The sequence below is a fragment of the Salmo trutta genome, chromosome 13, assembly GCF_901001165.1.
Source record: "Salmo trutta chromosome 13, fSalTru1.1, whole genome shotgun sequence".
In the NCBI taxonomy this organism is placed as follows: Eukaryota; Metazoa; Chordata; class Actinopteri; order Salmoniformes; family Salmonidae; genus Salmo; species Salmo trutta.
Window position 1 is genome coordinate 85,974,874 of NC_042969.1, and position 19,909 is coordinate 85,994,782.

Genomic DNA, 19,909 nt, shown 5'->3' on the forward strand with positions numbered 1-19,909 from the left:
CCATAACAGCTGAAACAGAGCAGTACCTTCTCCAAACAGCTAGACTGACCATAACAGCTGAAACAGAGCAGGACCTTCTCCTCCATACAGCTAGACTGACCATAACAGCTGAAACAGAGCAGGACCTTCTCCTCCATACAGCTAGACTGACCATAACAGCTGAAACAGAGCAGTACCTTCTCCTCCATACTGCTAGACTGACCATAACAGCTGAAACAGAGCAGTTCCTTCTCCATACAGCTAGACTGACCATAACAGCTGAAACAGAGCAGTACCTTCTCCATACAGCTAGACTGACCATAACAGCTGAAACAGAGCAGTACCTTCTCCATACAGCTAGACTGACCATAACAGCTGAAACAGAGCAGTACCTTCTCCATACAGCTAGACTGACCATAACAGCAGAAACAGAACAGCATCTTCTCCATACAGCTAGACTGACCATAACAGCTGAAACAGAGCAGTACCTTCTCCATACAGCTAGATTGACCATAACAGCTGAAACAGAGCAGAACCTTCTCCTCCATACAGCTAGACTGACCATAACAGCTGAAACAGAGCAGTACCTTCTCCTCCATACATCTAGACTGACCATAACAGCTGAAACAGAGCAGTACCTTCTCCTCCATGCTGCTAGACTGACCATAACAGCTGAAACAGAGCAGTACCTTCTCCATACAGCTAGACTGACCATAACAGCTGAAACAGAGCAGTACCTTCTCCATACAGCTAGACTGACCATAACAGCTGAAACAGAGCAGTACCTTCTCCATACAGCTAGACTGACCATAACAGCTGAAACAGAGCAGTACCTTCTCCATACAGCTAGACTGACCATAACAGCTGATACAGAGCAGTACCTTCTTCTCCATACAGCTAGACTGACCATAACAGCTGAAACAGAGCAGTACCTTCTCCATACAGCTAGACTGACCACAACCGCTGAAACAGAGCAGTACCTTCTCCTCCATACAGCTAGACTGACCATAACAGCTGAAACAGAGCAGTACCTTCTCCATACAGCTAGACTGACCATAACAGCTGAAACATAGCAGTACCTTCTCCATACAGCTAGACTGACCTTTCCCCCATTTTGGATTGTTTGGCCTGTACTTTATCTGTGTTAGATGTGCTAAGTGACATTCCTGCTGACTGGAATCATTCTGTCTGTCCTGTTTCTCCCGGGGATACCTCAGGGTATTGTCGTGTGTTTCCAAGGCAACTTAATTGTTCAAACGCAGACTGGAATCAAAGCATCGTTGTTGTTATTAGGAACGTTACCGTCATGACGTAAGGGATCATTAACGAGAGGCGACGCGTTCTTTAGAAACTAATGAACGAGGTGGAAGGTGTGTTCCACGACACGCTACAGGAGTGGAACTGACCTTCCACGGAGTTGCATTATGTTCCAGAGAACCCATAGAGTCCCTGGTTGATTCTCCCTTTTTATAACACGGCTATAATTTAACACATTTTTGCCGCTAGAAATGTGTTGTAACGTCCGCTGAAGTAGCTAGCAAGTTTATTAGACAGTAGTTGCCGTAGTAACCAAACAAACAGACTTGCTAGTCTAGTCAACCAAACCATCAGTCCTGTAGCTTGCTATTATGAAAATGTAATTCAACAATGCCAATAATGTTTTCAATTCGACTTCTTCTTTCAAAAGCAGCTCAAACATAGAACATGTAAGAATGAACTGTAGCCATGAATTCTACCGTGGGGATGTACCGGGCTGATGTACCGGGCCGATGTACCGGGCCGATGTACCGGGTTGATGTACCGTGCGTTATAGGGAAGTAAGAATGCCCTTCAAGCCAATCAGAAACAAGTATTCAACAATGCCATGGTATAATAATTGATAGTGAGGTTAGCTCTGAATAACCAGCCTAGAAATCAGATGACAACAGACTAAATTAGACTCATCCACGTTGGACCAGGTTGGGGTTATTCACGTCGGACCAGGTTGGGTTCGTCCACGTCAGACCAGGTTGGGTTCGTCCACGTCGGACCAGGTTGGGTTCGTCCACGTCGGACCAGGTTGGGTTCGTCCACGTCGGACCGGGTTGGGTTCGTCCACGTCGGACCGGGTTGGGTTCGTCCAGGTCGGACCGGGTTGGGTTCGTCCAGGTCGGACCGGGTTGGGTTCGTCCACGTCGGACCGGGTTGGGTTCGTCCACGTCGGACCGGGTTGGGTTCGTCCACGTCGGACCGGGTTGGGTTCGTCCACGTCGGACCGGGTTGGGTTCGTCCAGGTCGGACCGGGTTGGGTTCGTCCAGGTCGGACCGGGTTGGGTTCGTCCAGGTCGGACCGGGTTGGGCTCGTCCAGGTCGGACCGGGTTGGGCTCGTCCAGGTCGGACCGGGTTGGGCTCGTCCAGGTCGGACCGGGTTGGGCTCGTCCAGGTCGGACCGGGTTGGGCTCGTCCAGGTCGGACCGGGTTGGGTTCGTCCAGGTCGGACCGGGTTGGGTTCGTCCAGGTCGGACCGGGTTGGGTTCGTCCAGGTCGGACCCGTCCACGTCGGACCCGTCCACGTCGGACCCGTCCACGTCGGACCGGGTTGGGTTCGTCCAGGTCGGACCGGGTTGGGTTCGTCCACGTCGGACCGGGTTGGGTTCGTCCAGGTCGGACCGGGTTGGGCTCGTCCAGGTCGGACCGGGTTGGGCTCGTCCAGGTCGGACCGGGTTGGGCTCGTCCAGGTCGGACCGGGTTGGGCTCGTCCAGGTCGGACCGGGTTGGGCTCGTCCAGGTCGGACCCGGTTGGGCTCGTCCAGGTCGGACCCGGTTGGGCTCGTCCAGGTCGGACCCGGTTGGGCTCGTCCAGGTCGGACCCGGTTGGGCTCGTCCAGGTCGGACCCGGTTGGGCTCGTCCAGGTCGGACCCGGTTGGGCTCGTCCAGGTCGGACCCGGTTGGGCTCGTCCAGGTCGGACCAGGTTGGGTTCGTCCACGTCGGACCCGTCCACGTCGGACCCGTCCACGTCGGACCAGGTTGGGTTCGTCCAGGTCGGACCAGGTTGGGTTCGTCCACGTCGGACCAGGTTGGGTTCGTCCAGGTCGGACCAGGTTGGGTTCGTCCAGGTCGGACCAGGTTGGGTTCGTCCACGTCGGACCAGGTTGGGTTCGTCCACGTCGGACCAGGTTGGCTTCGTCCACGTCGGACCAGGTTGGGTTCGTCCACGTCGGACCAGGTTGGGTTCGTCCAGGTCGGACCAGGTTGGGTTCGTCCAGGTCGGACCAGGTTGGGTTTATTCACAGCGGACCAGGATAGGTTTATTATTCACGTCGGACCAGGTTAGGTTTATCCACAGCGGACCAGGTTAGGTTTATCCACAGCGGACCAGGTTAGGTTTATTATTCACAGCGGACCAGGTTAGGTTTATTATTCACAGCGGACCAGGTTAGGTTCATCCAGGTCGGACCAGGTTAGGTTTCTCTATCTCTACCAGATGATGAATTTCTTTGACATTATTTCAATGTCTTACTGTACTGTGATGTGGTGTACACTGCATCTCAACAGGGCTGTAGTCAAGCTAACTGACAGTGTGTGGATGTGCATGTTCCTGGAGGTATATACTTGATCAGAAACCACTGACTCTTGACCTAATGCTATATCTGTGGCTGAGGTTAAATAGGCTATGAACAGTGTTGATACGGGCTCCTGCCAGTGTGGGTCAAACACTACGATGTAACACAACACATTTACATTTTAGTCATTTAGCAGACGCTCTTATCCAGAGTGAATGAATACATTTCATTTCATGCATTTAATATTTGTATTTATTTTTTTGTATTATTATTTATTTATTATTATTATTTTTTGTACTGGCCCCCCGTGGGAATCGAACCCACAACCCTGGCGTTGCAAACACCATGCTCTACCAACTGAGCCACAGGGAAGACACCTCTATAGATTGGTACCGTGTGTTTATCAGTGTGCTCTGGAAACCATTCCTTCTAAACGCTTTCTTCTTCGTCTTTCAGGATGTCAGAAAGCAAGTGGCTCCTCTGCTAAAGAGCTTCCAGGGAGAGGTAAGTGTGTGGGTGTGTGTGTGTGTGTGTGTGTGTGTGTGTGTGTGTGTGTGTGTGTCCGTGTGTCCGTGTGTGTCCGTGTCCTCTTGTATTTCAGTACATAGATGTTACAGGTCGACCGATTTTATAATTTTTCAACACCGATACCGATTATTGGAGGACCAAAAAAGGCCGATGCCGATTAATCGGCCGATTTTTTTTTTTAAACAATTGAAAGGGGAAAAAAACATTTCTTTGTAATAATGACAATTACTACAATACTGAATGAACACTTATTTTAACTTAATATAATACATCAATAAAATCTATTTAGCCTCAAATAAATAATGAAACATGTTCAATTTGGTTTAAATAATGCAAAAACAAAGTGTTGGAGAAGAAAGTAAAAGTGCAATATGTGCCATGTAAGAAAGCTAACGTTTAAGTTCCTTGCTCAGAACATGAGAACATATGAAAACTGGTGGTTCCTTTTAACATGAGTCTTCAATATTCCCAGGTAAGAAGTTTGAGGTTATAGTTATTATAGGAATTATAGGACTATTTCTCTCTATACCATTTGTATTTCATATATCTTTGACTATTGGATGTTCTTATAGGCACATTAGTATTGCCAGTGTAACAGTATAGCTTCCGTCCCTCTCCTCGCTCCTACCTGGGCTCAAACCAGGAACACATCGACAACAGCCACCCTCGAAGCAGCATTACCCATGCAGAGCAAGGGGAACAACTACTCCAAGTCTCAGAGCGAGTGACGTTTAAAACGCTAATAGTGCGCACCCGCTAACTAGCTAGCCATTTCACATCGGTTACACCTGCCTAATCTTGGGAGTTGACAGGCTTGAAGTCATAAACAGCGCAATGCTTGAAGAATTGCGAAGGGCTGCTGGCAAAACGCACGAAAGTGCTGTTTTGAATGAATGCTTACGAGCCTGCTGCTGCCTACCACCGCTCAGTCAGACTGCTCTATCAAATCATAGACTTAATTATAACACAATAACACACAGAAACACGAGCCTTAGGTCATTAATATGGTCGAATCCGGAAACTATCATGTTTATTCTTTCAGTGAAATACGGAACCGTTCCGTATTTTATCTAACGGGTGGCATCCCTAAGTCTAAATATTCCTGTTACATTACACAACCTTCAATGTTATGTCATAATTACGTAAAATTCTGGCAAATTAGTTTGCAACGAGCCAGGCGGCCCAAACTGTTGCATATACCCTGACTCTGCGTGCAATGAATGGAAGAGAAGTGACACAATTTCACCTGGTTAATATTGCCTGCTAACCTGGATTTCTTTTAGGTAAATATGCAGGTTTAAAAATATATACTTCTGTGTATTGATTTTAAGAAAGGCATTGATGTTTATGGTTAGGTACAGTCGTGCAATGATTGTGCTTTTTCCGCAAATGCGCTTTTGTTAAATCATCCCCCGTTTGGCGAAGTTGGCTGTCTTTGTTAGGAAGAAATAGTCTTCACAGTTCGCAACGAGCCAGGCGGCCCAAACTGCTGCATATACCCTGACTCTGTTGCAGAGGTGACACATTTTCCCTAGTTAAAAGAAATTCATGTTAGCAGGCAATATTAACCAAAGATGCAGGTTTAAAAATATATACTTGTGTATTGATTTTAAGAAAGACATTGATGTTTATGGTTAGGTACACGTTGGAGCAACGACAGTCCTTTTTCGCGAATGCGCCCCGCATCGATTAAATGCAACGCAGGACAGGCTAGATAAACTAGTAATATCATCAACCATGTGTAGTTAACTAGTGATTGATTGATTGTTTTTTATAAGATAAGTTTAATGCTAGCTAGCAACTTACCTTGGCTTCTTACTGCAATCGCGTAACAGGCAGGCTCCTCGTGGAGTGCAATGTAAAGCAGGTGGTTCGAGCGTTGGACTAGTTAACCGTAAGGTTGCAAGATTGAATCCCCGAGCTGACAATGTTAAAATCTGTCGTTCTGCCCCTGAACAAGGCAGTTAACCCACCGTTCCTAGGCCATCATTGAAAATAAGAATGTGTTCTTAACTGACTTGACTAGTTAAAAAAGATTTATAAAAAGATTATATATATATAAAAAAATTATTAGCAAATCGGTGGCCAAAAATACCGATTACCGATTGTTATGAAAACTTGAAATCGGCCCTAATTAATCGGCCATTCCTCTAATAGATGTACTGTGTGAGTATCAGATGCCAGGCAGTGATTCAATCGAACAGTGACTGAGGACAGAGGTTTTTTCTCTTTTCTCCTGTTTTTGTGACCTCTCTCTCGTGGTTCTCTCTCTTTTTATATATATAAATATATATATACACTGCTCAAAAAAATAAAGGGAACACTAAAATAACAAATCCTAGATCTGAATGAAATAAATAATCTTATTAAATACTTTTTTCTTTACATAGTTGAATGTGCTGACAACAAAATCACACAAAAATAATCAATGGAAATCCAATTTATCAACCCATAGAGGTCTGGATTTGGAGTCACACTCAAAATTAAAGTGGAAAACCACACTACAGGCTGATCCAACTTTGATGTAATGTCCTTAAAACAAGTCAAAATGAGGCTCAGTAGTGTGTGTGGCCTCCACGTGCCTGTATGGCCTCCCTACAACGCCTGGGCATGCTCCTGATGAGGTGGCGGATGGTCTCCTGAGGGATCTCCTCCCAGACCTGGACGAAAGCATCCGCCAACTCCTGGACAGTCTGTGGTGCAACGTGACGTTGGTGGATGGAGCGAGACATGATGTCCCAGATGTGCTCAATTGGATTCAGGTCTGGGGAACGGGCGGGCCTGTCCATAGCATCAATGCCTTCCTCTTGCAGGAACTGCTGACACACTCCAGCCACATGAGGTCTAGCATTGTCTTGCATTAGGAGGAACCCAGGGCCAACCGCACCAGCATATGGTCTCACAAGGGGTCTGAGGATCTCATCTCGGTACCTAATGGCAGTCAGGCTCCCTCTGGCGAGCACATGGAGGGCTGTGCGGCCCCCCAAAGAAATGCCACCCCACACCATGACTGACCCACCAACAAAACAGTCATGCTGGAGGATGTTGCAGGCAGCAGAACATTCTTCACGGCGTCTCCAGACTCCGTCACGTCTGTCACGTGCTCAGTGTGAACCTGCTTTCATCTGTGAATAGCACAGGGCGCCAGTGGCGAATTTGCCAATCTTGGTGTTCTCTGGCAAATGCCAAACGTCCTGCACGGTGTTGGGCTGTAAGCACAACCCCCACCTGTGTACGTCGGGCCCTCATACCACCCTCATGGAGTCTGTTTCTGACCGTTTGAGCAGACACATACACATTTGTGGCCTGCTGGAGGTCATTTTGCAGGGCTCTGGCAGTGCTCCTCCTGCTCCTCCTTGCACAAAGGCGGAGGTAGCAGTCCTGCTGCTGGGTTGTTGCCCTCCTACAGCCTCCTCCACGTCTCCTGATGTACTGGCCTGTCTCCTGGTAGCGCCTCCATGCTCTGGACACTACGCTGACAGACACAGCAAACTTTCTTGCCACAGCTCGCATTGATGTGCCATCCTGGATGAGCTGCACTACCTGAGCCACTTGTGTGGGTTGTAGACTCCGTCTCATGCTACCACTAGAGTGAAAGCACCGCCAGCATTCAAAAGTGACCAAAACATCAGCCAGGATGCTGATAGCATAGGAACTGAGAAGTGGTCTGTGGTTACCACCTGCAGAACCACTCCTTTATTGGGGGTGTCTTGCTAATTGCCTATAATTTCCACCTGTTGTCTATTCCATTTGCACAACAGCATGTGAAATTTATTGTCAATCAGTGTTGCTTCCTAAGTGGACAGTTTGATTTCACGGAAGTGTGATTGACTTGGAGTTACATTGTGTTGTTTAAGTGTTCCCTTTATTTTTTTGAGCAGTATATATATATATATATATTACATTACATTTAACCATTATTTAAGTAGGCAAGTCAGTCAGTAATAAATTCTTATTTACAATGACGGCCTACCCCGGCCAAAACTGGACGACGCTGGGCTAATTGTAGGTCGCAGTTATAAATGAGAACTTGTTCTCAACTAGCCTACCTGGTTAAATAAAGGTGAAATAAAAATACATTTAAAAAATTGTGCACCGCCCTATGGGACTCCCAATCACAGCCGAATGTGATAAAGGGACTGTAGTGACGCCTCTAGCACTGAGATGCAGTGCCTTAGACCGCTGTGCCACTCAGGAGCCCGACTGTGCTCCTCTCTTCCTCTCGTTCTCCTCTCTCTCTCTCTCTCTCTCTCTCGTTCTCCTCTCTCTCTCTCTCTCTCTCTCGTGCCTCTCTCTCTCTCTCTCTCTCGTGCCTCTCTCTTTCTCTCGCTCTCGTGCCTCTCTCTTTCTCTCGCTCTCGTGCCTCTCTCTCTCTCTCTCTCGTGCCTCTCTCTTTCTCTCGCTCTCGTGCCTCTCTCTCTCTCTCTCGTGCCTCTCTCTCTCTCTCTCTCTCTCTCTCTCGTGCTCCTCTCTCTCTCTCTCCTGATTATTACTGTCCTCTCTTCATTCTGTCCTTTAACCTCTGGCCATGTTTAAATTACATCCTGTGAAGAGAGACACAACAAAAACCCTGGCATCAGCCAATCACAGTCCACTAATCTTAATTCCTCTCATTCTGCATGGCTGCATGTCTCGAGGGGAATGTTGCTTTTCATAAAATCACTTGTTTGTTTCCAGCGTTGTTGTTGACGACGTCGCCGTTGTTGACGTCTTAATGGATACAGAGGCCAATATCTTACTGCGTCTGCGCTATAAAAAGGAGTTTTGTCTCGCGTCGGCGTGTGGTGTTCTGAGACAACCCCTCTGAGTCTCATCGTGATGCTCATTCCCCTCCCATGGAAGCTGTTGTTGTAGACTTGGACGGTTATGGGGGTGGAGTAGGTGGTTCTACCCTATGATTTCACCTCCCTGAGCCACACACACACACACACACACACACACACACACACACACACATATCCAATGTGACAGGGCAGCCCTGCCGCAGGGCTGAGAATATTCCAGTGTAGCATTGGGTTGTGGTTCTTCTTCCTCTGAGCAGTAGTCATGTTATTTTACTGTGCTGTAATTTCAGGGAGCTTCACACAGTCTTTGGTGATCCAGAGTCTATAAAGAATATTATGAGTTTTGATGTGGTGCAGAAAGTACATGTGTTGTTTGACTTACTGCGCACACACACACACACACACACACTGTCACACGCACTTGTGTACACACACACACACACACACACACACACACACACACACACACACACACACACACACACACACACACACACACACACACACACACACACAGACTTGTATTGTGGTTAATGTTGGGCCTAATCATTGTGCCTCTGCCCTGTCAAGTAAAGCAGCTACTTATATCTTACAGTGTTATTAACGTGCTGTTGTCATGTTTTTCCCTGACGGGACCTGTTATCCAGGGATCTAACAGTGTTATTAACGTGCTGTTGTCATGTTTTACCCTGACGGGACCTGTTATCCAGGGATCTAACAGTGTTATTAACGTGCTGTTGTAATTCCTCATGTTTTACCCTGACGGGACCTGTTATCCAGGGATCTAACAGTGTTATTAACGTGCTGTTGTAATTCCTCATGTTTTACCCTGACGGGACCTGTTATCCAGGGATCTAACAGTGTTATTAACGTGCTGTTGTAATTCCTCATGTTTTACCCTGACGGGACCTGTTATCCAGGGATCTAAAAGTGTTATTAATGTGCTGTTGTAATTCCTCACGTGTTACCCTGACGGGACCTGTTATCCAGGGATCTAACAGTGTTATTAATGTGCTGTTGTCATGTTTTACCCTTACGGGACCTGTTATCCAGGGATCTAACAGTGTTATTAACGTGCTGTTGTAATTCCTCATGTTTTACCCTGACGGGACCTGTTATCCAGGGATCTAACAGTGTTATTAACGTGCTGTTGTAATTCCTCATGTTTTACCCTGACGGGACCTGTTATCCAGGGATCTAACAGTGTTATTAACGTGCTGTTGTAATTCCTCATGTTTTACCCTGACGGGACCTGTTATCCAGGGATCTAACAGTGTTATTAACGTGCTGTTGTAATTCCTCATGTTTTACCCTGACGGGACCTGTTATCCAGGGATCTAACAGTGTTATTAATGTGCTGTTGTAATTCCTCATGTTTTTCCCTGACGGGACCTGTTATCCAGGGATCTATATCCCTGTTGTTGATGAACCCTGTCTATGGCGTTGTATTCCTACATCAACCCTGTTATCTATACTGAACAAAAATATGAACGCAACGTGTAAAGTGTTGGTCGTATTTTTCATGAGCTGAAATAAATTATTCCAGAAATGTTCCATTCACACAAAAAGCTTATTTCTCTCAAATTTTGTGCGCAAATTTGTTTACATCCCTGTTAGTGAGCATTTTTCCTTTGCCCTGATAATCCATCCACCTGGCAGGTGTGGCATATCTATACGCTGATTAAACAACATGATCGTTACACAGGTGCACCTTGTGCTGGGGACAATAAAAGGCCACTTTAAAATGTGCAGTTTTGTCACACAACACCACCGATGTTTTTAGGGAGCTTACAATTGACATGCTGACTGCAGGAATGTCCACCAGAGCTGTTGCCAGGGAATTTGATGTTCATTTCTCTACCATAAGCCGCCTCCAACGTCATTTTTGAGAATTTGGCAGTACACAAAACCGTCTACACAAACGCAGACCACGTGTAACCACACCAGCCCAGGACCTCCACATCCAGGCTTCTTCACCTGCGGGATTGTCTGAGACCAGCCACCTGGACAGCTGATGAAACTGAGGAGGAGGGGTTGGCCTGAGGAGTATTTCTGCCTTTTATGGGGAAAACTCATTCTGATTGGCTGGGCTTGGCTCCCAAGTGCGTGGGCCTGGCTGCCATCTTTGTGGTTCTATGCCCTCCCAAGGCCCACCCATGGCTGCACCCCTGCCCAGTCATGTGAAATCCATAGATTAGGGCCTAATCAATTTATTTAAATTGGCTGATTTCCTTCTATGAACTGTAACTCAGTCAAATCTTTGAATATTGTTGCATGTTGCATTCTTATTTTAGTCCAGTGTAGTACTCTGATCAAGATCGAGGCTTTGTGAATATTGTATGTTTGGTAACAAAAACCAAATCCGATGCGTCCCTCTGTCTTCATTTGTCATTGAAAAGTGGAGTTCTCTGGGTCATAAGAATCAAATAGACTTCTGTTCCCACAGGAGGTGGAGGGGTGTGTGTGTGTGTGTGTGTGTGTGTGTGTGTGTGTGTGTGTGTGTGTGTGTGTGTGTGTGGCCTATTTTGTGTTTCCTGCAGGTCCATTGATCAGATAAGAATTTCCATTATCCCGGCCCTCAGACTCTACTTTCTACTACCAGTCCTTATCACACACACACACACACACACACACACACACACACACACACACACACACACAGGTCAGCCCAATGTCCTTCACACACAATGGGCAGATGGATAAGCGTGGCTGGTGCTGAGTGATGATGTCAGAAGGTGCTGACGCGTGTGTGTGTGTGTGTGAGTGTGTGGGGAGGGCTGGCAGTGAAGTACACTGGCCCGTTTTCTCTTGTGTGTGTGAACACGTGTATATGTCATATCTCTATAGTGCTCAGGTTTGTTTCCAACTGTGTTAGATAATCACCTGGGGATGTCTGTGCAGTAGATGCAGTGTTAGATAATCACCTGGGGATGTCTGTTACAGTAGATGCAGTGTTAGATAATCACCTGGGGATGTCTGTGCAGTAGATGCAGTGTTAGATAATCACCTGGGGATGTCTGTGCAGTAGATGCAGTGTTAGATAATCACCTGGGGATGTCTGTGCAGTAGATGCAGTGTTAGATAATCACCTGGGGATGTCTGTGCAGTAGATGCAGTGTTAGATAATCACCTGGGGATGTCTGTGCAGTAGATGCAGTGTTAGATAATCACCTGGGGATGTCTGTGCAGTAGATAGTGTTAGATAATCACCTGGGGATGTCTGTACAGTAGATGCAGTGTTAGATAATCACCTGGGGATGTCTGTGCAGTAGATAGTGTTAGATAATCACCTGGGGATGTCTGTACAGTAGATGCAGTGTTAGATAATCACCTGGGGATGTCTGTACAGTAGATGCAGTGTTAGATAATCACCTGGGGATGTCTGTACAGTAGATGCAGTGTTAGATAATCACCTGGGGATGTCTGTACAGTAGATGCAGTGTTAGATAATCACCTGGGGATGTCTGTACAGTAGATGCAGTGTTAGATAATCACCTGGGGATGTCTGTACAGTAGATGCAGTGTTAGATAATCACCTGGGGATGTCTGTGCAGTAGATACAGTGTTAGATAATCACCTGGGGATGTCTGTGCAGTAGATGCATTGCCTTCAGAAAGTATTCAGACCCCTTGACTTTTTCCACATTTTGTTACATTGCAGCCTTATTCTAAAATTAATGAGGATTTTCTTTATTCAATCCATCTACACACAATACCCCATATTGATTAAGCAAAAACAGGTTTTTAGAAATGTTTGCAAATTTATTAAAAATAATAAAACATGCCATTTGCTATGAGAATCTAAATTGAGCTCAGGTGTATCCTGTTTCCATTGATCATCCTTGAGATGTTTCTACAACTTGGAGTCTACCTGTGGTTGAAGGAATTCTCCGTAGAGCTCCGAGACAGGTGTCGAGGTACAGATCTGGGGAAGGGTACCAAAAATTGTCTGCAGCATTGAAGGTCCCCAAGAACACAGTGGCCTCCATCATTCTTAAATGGAAGAAGTTTGGAACCACCAAGACTCTTCCTAGAGCTGGCCGCCCGGCCAAACTGAGCAATCGGGGAGAAGGGCACTCTGACAGAGCTCCAGAGTTCCTCTTTAGAGTGGGCAGACCGAAGCCACATGACAGCCCGTTTGGAGTTTGACAAAAGGCACCTAAAGGACCTGACCATGAGAAACAAAATTCTCTGGTCTGATGAAACCAAGATTGAACTCTTTGGCCCGAATTCCAAGCTTCACATCTGGAGGAAACCTGGCACCATCCCTACGGTGAAGCATGGTGATGGCAGCATCATGCTGTGAGGTTTTTTAGCGGCAGGGACTGGGAGACTAGTCAGGATCGAGGGACAGATGAACGGAGCAAAGTACAGAGAGATCGTTGATGAAAACCTGCTCCAGAGCGCTCAGAACCCCAGACTGGGGTGAAGGTTCACCTTCCAACAGGACAACGACCCTAAGCACACAGTCAAGACAACGCAGGAGTGGCTTCAGGACACGTTTCTGAATGTCCTTGAGTGGCCCAGCCAGAGCCCAGACTTGAACCTGATCGAACATCTCTGGAGAGACCTGAAAATAGCTGTGCAGCGACGCTCCCCATCCAACCTGACAGAGCTTGAGAGGATCTGCAGAGAAGAATAGGAGAAACTCCACAAATACAGTTGTGCCAAGCTTGTAGCGTCATACCCAAGAAGACTTGAGGCTGTAATCGCTGGCTAAGGTGCTTCAACAAAGTACTGAGTAAAGGGTCTGAATACTTATGTAAATGTGATAGTTCCCTTTTTTTATTTTATTTATATATATATATGCTTTTGCAAAATTTCAAAATCTGTTTTTGCTTTGTCATTATGGGGTATTGTGTGTAGAATGATAAGGGGGGGGAATCTATTTTAGAATAAGGCTGTAACGTAACAAAATGTGGAAAAAGTCAAGGAGTCTGAATACTTTCCGGAGGCATGAAGCGACTGACTTTCAGTTGAGGGTAGTTTATTATCTCTCTCTGTGTGAGGTAATATGCTAATAGTCTCTGTACTATTTTTGAATGGTTTGTGGTTGAGACGAGCACAAATATACTGGAGGAGTCTGTCTGGGTGGACTTGTGGTTCTGGTCTAGCCCGTTTATAATCCTAGGGTGTGTATTGAATCCGTTTATAACCCTGACGTGTGTATTGAACCCCTGTATGACCCTGGGGGGGGGGGGGTGTATTGAACCCCTGTATGACCCTGGGTGGGGGGGGGGGTGTATTGAACCCCTGTATGACCCTGGGTGGGTGGGGGGGGGGGGGGTGTATTGAACCCCTGTATGACCCTGGGGGATGTAGCGCAGCAGTATGTACTCAGACCTGTATTCAAGTCTAGGCAGCAGTATGTACTCAGACCTGTATTCTAGTGATATCAAGGATACGTCAGCAGTAGGTACTCAGACCTGTATTCTAGTCTAGGGCAGCATTGTTAGTGGTGGCAAGGACAGACCAACCCTGAATAGGCTCGGCTCACATCTCGCTGTGTGTTCGGGAGGTGGAGAGCGACGGCATCAGCCCGCTCAGGGACAGATGTTTTGCGGCAACCAAAAGCAGTTGTATAAATACCATTTGGGGAGCTTTATTTTGTTCCCATAGGAGCAGAGAGGCTGTAGTGCCCTGTTTACACTTCTAGCAGCCACTTGGCTGATAATATGAGGATTGAGGACTTATTTGTTCTTTCTCAATAGAAGTTCTGAGGGCTTGGAAGGAGAAGCAGTATACTGCCTATTTAACGAGAAAGTTATGGAGAGAGGGAGAGGGTGTGTTATGGAGAGAGAGAGAGAGGGTGTGTTATGGAGAGAGAGAGAGAGAGAGGGTGTGTTATGGAGAGAGAGAGAGAGAGAGGGTGTGTTATGGAGAGAGAGAGAGAGGGTGTGTTATGGAGAGAGAGAGAGAGAGAGGGTGTGTTATGGAGAGAGAGAGAGAGAGAGGGTGTGTTATGGAGAGAGAGAGATCTGTGCTGGGGAGGGGTGGGGCTTGGCTTAATTATGGATCCTTTCTAACGCCACCCATTTCAGTAATGGTGGTTCCTTTCTAACGCCACCCATTTCAGTAATGGTGGTTCCTTTCTAACGCCACCCATTTCAGTAATGGTGGTTCCTTTCTAACGCCACCCATTTCAGTAATGGTGGTTCCTTTCTAACGCCACCCATTTCAGTAATTGTGGTTCCTTTCTAACGCCACCCATTTCAGTAATTGTGGTTCCTTTCTAACGCCACCCATTTCAGTAATGGTGGTTCCTTTCTAACGCCACCCATTTCAGTAATTGTGGTTCCTTTCTAACGCCACCCATTTCAGTAATGGTGGATCCTTTCTAACGCCACCCATTTCAGTAATGATTCATCCTTTCTATTGCCACCCATTTCAGTAATGTCACTGATGACATTCCGTGTCATGATTCTTACGTTAATGGCTGCGTTTCTGCATTACAAAATGGATCCAACGTATCGCCCTGGTCGAGCCCTGAATTAACGTCTGTGTCTATAAACCCTAAGCCAGCTGTGGGAAGCTGTTAACTGATGTCAGTGTGGTACAGTTTTACCCGGCAGTGCCAGACTGAAATGGTTAACAGCAGAAAGAAAAGGCTTCCTTCATCAGAGGAACAGCTGAACAGAATATAATTTGTGTGGAATGGTTTAGCAGAGAACACTGAACTACTGCTCGTTATTACAGATCAACGTTATAGACACGTTCACAGAAAAACATAGACACACTGACAGCTGTTTTCATTGAATTATTCCTCTTTTCTCTTCTCCTCCTTTCAGATCGATGCCTTGAGCAAAAGAAGTAAAGAGGCAGAAGGTTCCTTCTTGAACGTCTACAAGACATTAATAGATGTCCCAGGTAAGACATGAATAGATGTCCCAGGTAAGACATTAATAGATGTCCCAGGTAAGACATTAATAGATGTCCCAGGTAAGACATTAATAGATGTCCCAGGTAAGACATTAATAGATGTCCCAGGTAAGACATTAATAGATGTCCCAGGTAAGACATTAATAGATGTCCCAGGTAAGACATGAATAGATGTCCCAGGTAAGACATTAATAGATGTCCCAGGTAAGACATGAATAGATGTCCCAGGTAAGACATGAATAGATGTCCCAGGTCCCAGGTAAGACATTAATAGATGTCCCAGGTAAGACATTAATAGATGTCCCAGGTCCCAGGTAAGACATTAATAGATGTCCCAGGTAAGACATGAATAGATGTCCCAGGTCCCAGGTAAGACATTAATAGATGTCCCAGGTAAGACATTAATAGATGTCCCAGGTCCCAGGTAAGACATTAATAGATGTCCCAGGTAAGACATTAATAGATGTCCCAGGTAAGACATTAATAGATGTCCCAGGTAGACATTAATAGATGTCCCAGGTAAGACATTAATAGATGTCCCAGGTAAGACATTAATAGATGTCCCAGGTAAGACATGAATAGATGTCCCAGGTAAGACATGAATAGATGTCCCAGGTAAGACATTAATAGATGTCCCAGGTAAGACATTAATAGATGTCCCAGGTAAGACATTAATAGATGTCCCAGGTAAGACATTAATAGATGTCCCAGGTAAGACATTAATAGATGTCCCAGGTAAGACATTAATAGATGTCCCAGGTAAGACATGAATAGATGTCCCAGGTAAGACATGAATAGATGTCCCAGGTAAGACATTAATAGATGTCCCAGGTAAGACATGAATAGATGTCCCAGGTCCCAGGTAAGACATGAATAGATGTCCCAGGTCCCAGGTAAGACATTAATAGATGTCCCAGGTAAGACATGAATAGATGTCCCAGGTCCCAGGTAAGACATGAATAGATGTCCCAGGTAAGACATGAATAGATGTCCCAGGTAAGACATGAATAGATGTCCCAGGTAAGACATTAATAGATGTCCCAGGTCCCAGGTAAGACATTAATAGATGTCCCAGGTCCCAGGTAAGACATGAATAGATGTCCCAGGTAAGACATGAATAGATGTCCCAGGTAAGACATGAATAGATGTCCCAGGTAAGACATGAATAGATGCCCCCCCGACCCGGTGTAAACTGTAGAGAGAATGAGCCGTGCTACTTCCTCCCACCAGTGTACTTCCTCCCACCAGTGTACTTCCTCCCACCAGTGTACTTCCTCCCACCAGTGTACTTCCTCCCACCAGTGTACTTCCTCCTACCAGTGTACTTCCTCCCACCAGTGTACTTCCTCCTACCAGTGTACTTCCTCCTACCAGTGTACTTCCTCCTACCAGTGTACTTCCTCCCACCAGTGTACTTCCTCCCACCAGTGTACTTCCTCCCACCAGTGTACTTCCTCCTACCAGTGTACTTCCTCCCACCAGTGTACTTCCTCCCACCAGTGTACTTCCTCCTACCAGTGTACTTCCTCCTACCAGTGTACTTCCTCCTACCAGTGTACTTCCTCCTACCAGTGTACTTCCTCCCACCAGTGTACTTCCTCCTACCAGTGTACTTCCTCCCACCAGTGTACTTCCTCCCACCAGTGTACTTCCTCCCACCAGTGTACTTCCTCCCACCAGTGTACTTCCTCCTACCAGTGTACTTCCTCCTACCAGTGTACTTCCTCCCACCCAGTGTACTTCTCCTACCAGTGTACTTCCTCTACCAGTGTACTTCCTCCTACCAGTGTACTTCCTCCTACCAGTGTACTTCCTCCACCAGTGTACTTCCTCCTACCCGTGTACTTCCTCCTACCCAGTGTACTTCCTCCCACCAGTGTACTTCCTCCTACCAGTGTACTTCCTCCTACCAGTGTACTTCCTCCCACCAGTGTACTTCCTCCTACCAGTGTACTTCCTCCTACCAGTGTACTTCCTCCCACCAGTGTACTTCCTCCCACCAGTGTACTTCCTCCTACCAGTGTACTTCCTCCCACCAGTGTACTTCCTCCTACCAGTGTACTTCCTCCTACCAGTGTACTTCCTCCCACAGTGTACTTCCTCCTACCAGTGTACTTCCTCCCACCAGTGTACTTCCTCCCACCAGTGTACTTCCTCCTACCAGTGTACTTCCTCCTACCAGTGTACTTCCTCCTACCAGTGTACTTCCTCCTACCAGTGTACTTCCTCCCACCAGTGTACTTCCTCCTACCAGTGTACTTCCTCCCACCAGTGTACTTCCTCCTACCAGTGTACTTCCTCCCACCAGTGTACTTCCTCCTACCAGTGTACTTCCTCCTACCAGTGTACTTCCTCCTACCAGTGTACTTCCTCCCACCAGTGTACTTCCTCCTACCAGTGTACTTCCTCCTACCAGTGTACGTCCTCCTACCAGTGTACTTCCTCCTACCAGTGTACGTCCTCCTACCAGTGTACGTCCTCCTACCAGTGTACTTCCTCCTACCAGTGTACTTCCTCCTACCAGTGTATGCTGTAGAGCGATTGAGCGGAAGTGGTTTCCTGACAGGAATGCCAAGTACGGCCACATCCCGCTCCTGACTAACCCACATGAACAAAGCATGAAGACGAACACAAAAACACAGGTTTTAATGGAGAGTGAACTGTTTTTGTAGAGCTTTATTGAAGCCCGGGGAAGCTGTGAGAAGGACAGGTCATTCCTAGCAGCATTTCTCTCTGTCTGCTATATTTCTCTGTCTGCTATATTTCTCTGTCTGCTATATTACTCTGTCTGCTATATGTTCTTAACTCGACACGCTATAATGAGGTGATGTAATACATGGTCTTTTCTGTGCGTCATTCGATATAAATGTATAGCTTGTTCGAGGGGAAGTGGTGTTTTGAGGCCTGGACATTTTCAGTCGTGCACAGAACCCTCCACACACACACACACACACATCCTGGTATTCTGCTTGATCCCTCAGCTCTAAGGTTCCTGCTACATTTCCTTCACAACACACACACACACACACACACACACACACACTGCTCATTTTTACAGGGATGAAGATGTGCATCAAAACGTCCTGCTTCACGCCTGTCAATCACCCGTGAAGACCAATCAGACTGACAAGACCGACTTTATCACAGTGACCCGACAACAACGCCACTCCACAAATCAAAACTGACTTGCGTCACAGAGGGAATCACAGATTTAATGTGGAGTAGAAAGTGCTTCCTCTCTCTTTTTCTTGCTCGCTCTCTCTCCTTTCTCTCTCTCTCCCTCTTCTCTTTGTCTCTCTCTCTCCTTCTTCTCTTTGTCTCTCTCTCTCCTTCTTCTCTTTGTCTCTCTCTCTCCTTCTTCTCTTTGTCTCTCTCTCTCCTTCTTCTCTTTGTCTCTCTCTCTCCCTCTTCTCTTTGTCTCTCTCTCTCCTTCTTCTCTTTGTCTCTCTCTCTCCCTCTTCTCTTTGTCTCTCTCTCTCTCCTTTGTCTCTCTCTCTCCCTCTTCTCTTTGTCTCTCTCTCTCTCCTTTGTCTCTCTCTCTCTCCTTTGTCTCTCTCTCTCCCTCTTCTCTTTGTCTCTCTCTCTCTCCTTTGTCTCTCTCTCTCCCTCTTCTCTTTGTCTCTCTCTCTCCTTCTTCTCTTTGTCTCTCTCTCTCCTTCTTCTCTTTGTCTCTCTCTCTCTCCTTTGTCTCTCTCTCTCCCTCTTCTCTTTGTCTCTCTCTCTCCTTCTTCTCTTTGTCTCTCTCTCTCCTTCTTCTCTTTGTCTCTCTCAATACAAAGGGCTTTATTGGGATGGAAAACATATGTTGCCAAAGCAAGTTGAAGAGACAAGAAACGAAAGGGAAATAAACAATCAGAAAATAACAGTAAACATTACACTCGCAAAAGTTTTAAAATAAATAGACATTTCAAATGCTAATATTATGGCAATGTACAGTGTTGTAACATTGTGCAAGTATGAAAAGGAAAGTAAATCAACATAAATATAGGTTGTATTTACAAAGGTGTTTGTTCTTCACTGGTTGCCCTTTTCTTGTAGCAACAGGTCACAAATATTGCTGCTGTGATGACACACTGTGGTATTTCACCCAGTAAATATGGGAGTTTATCAAAATTGGGTTTGTTTTCTAGTTCTTTGTGGGTCTGTGTAATCTGAGGGAAATATGTGTCTCTAATATGGTCATACATTTGGCAGG

General features: G+C 46.3%; 1 protein-coding gene across 1 annotated transcript in view; it reads left to right on the forward strand.

Annotated features, from left to right (window-relative positions):
• LOC115206667 (homeobox protein cut-like 1) overlaps window positions 1–19,909 on the forward strand; it is a gene marked incomplete in the record, with an annotated part of 109,749 nt that overhangs the window by 46,377 nt on the left and 43,463 nt on the right. The window contains 2 exon segments of the mRNA XM_029773853.1: window positions 3,981–4,028; window positions 15,624–15,702. Of these exon segments, the coding sequence (XP_029629713.1) occupies window positions 3,981–4,028; window positions 15,624–15,702 (127 nt within the window).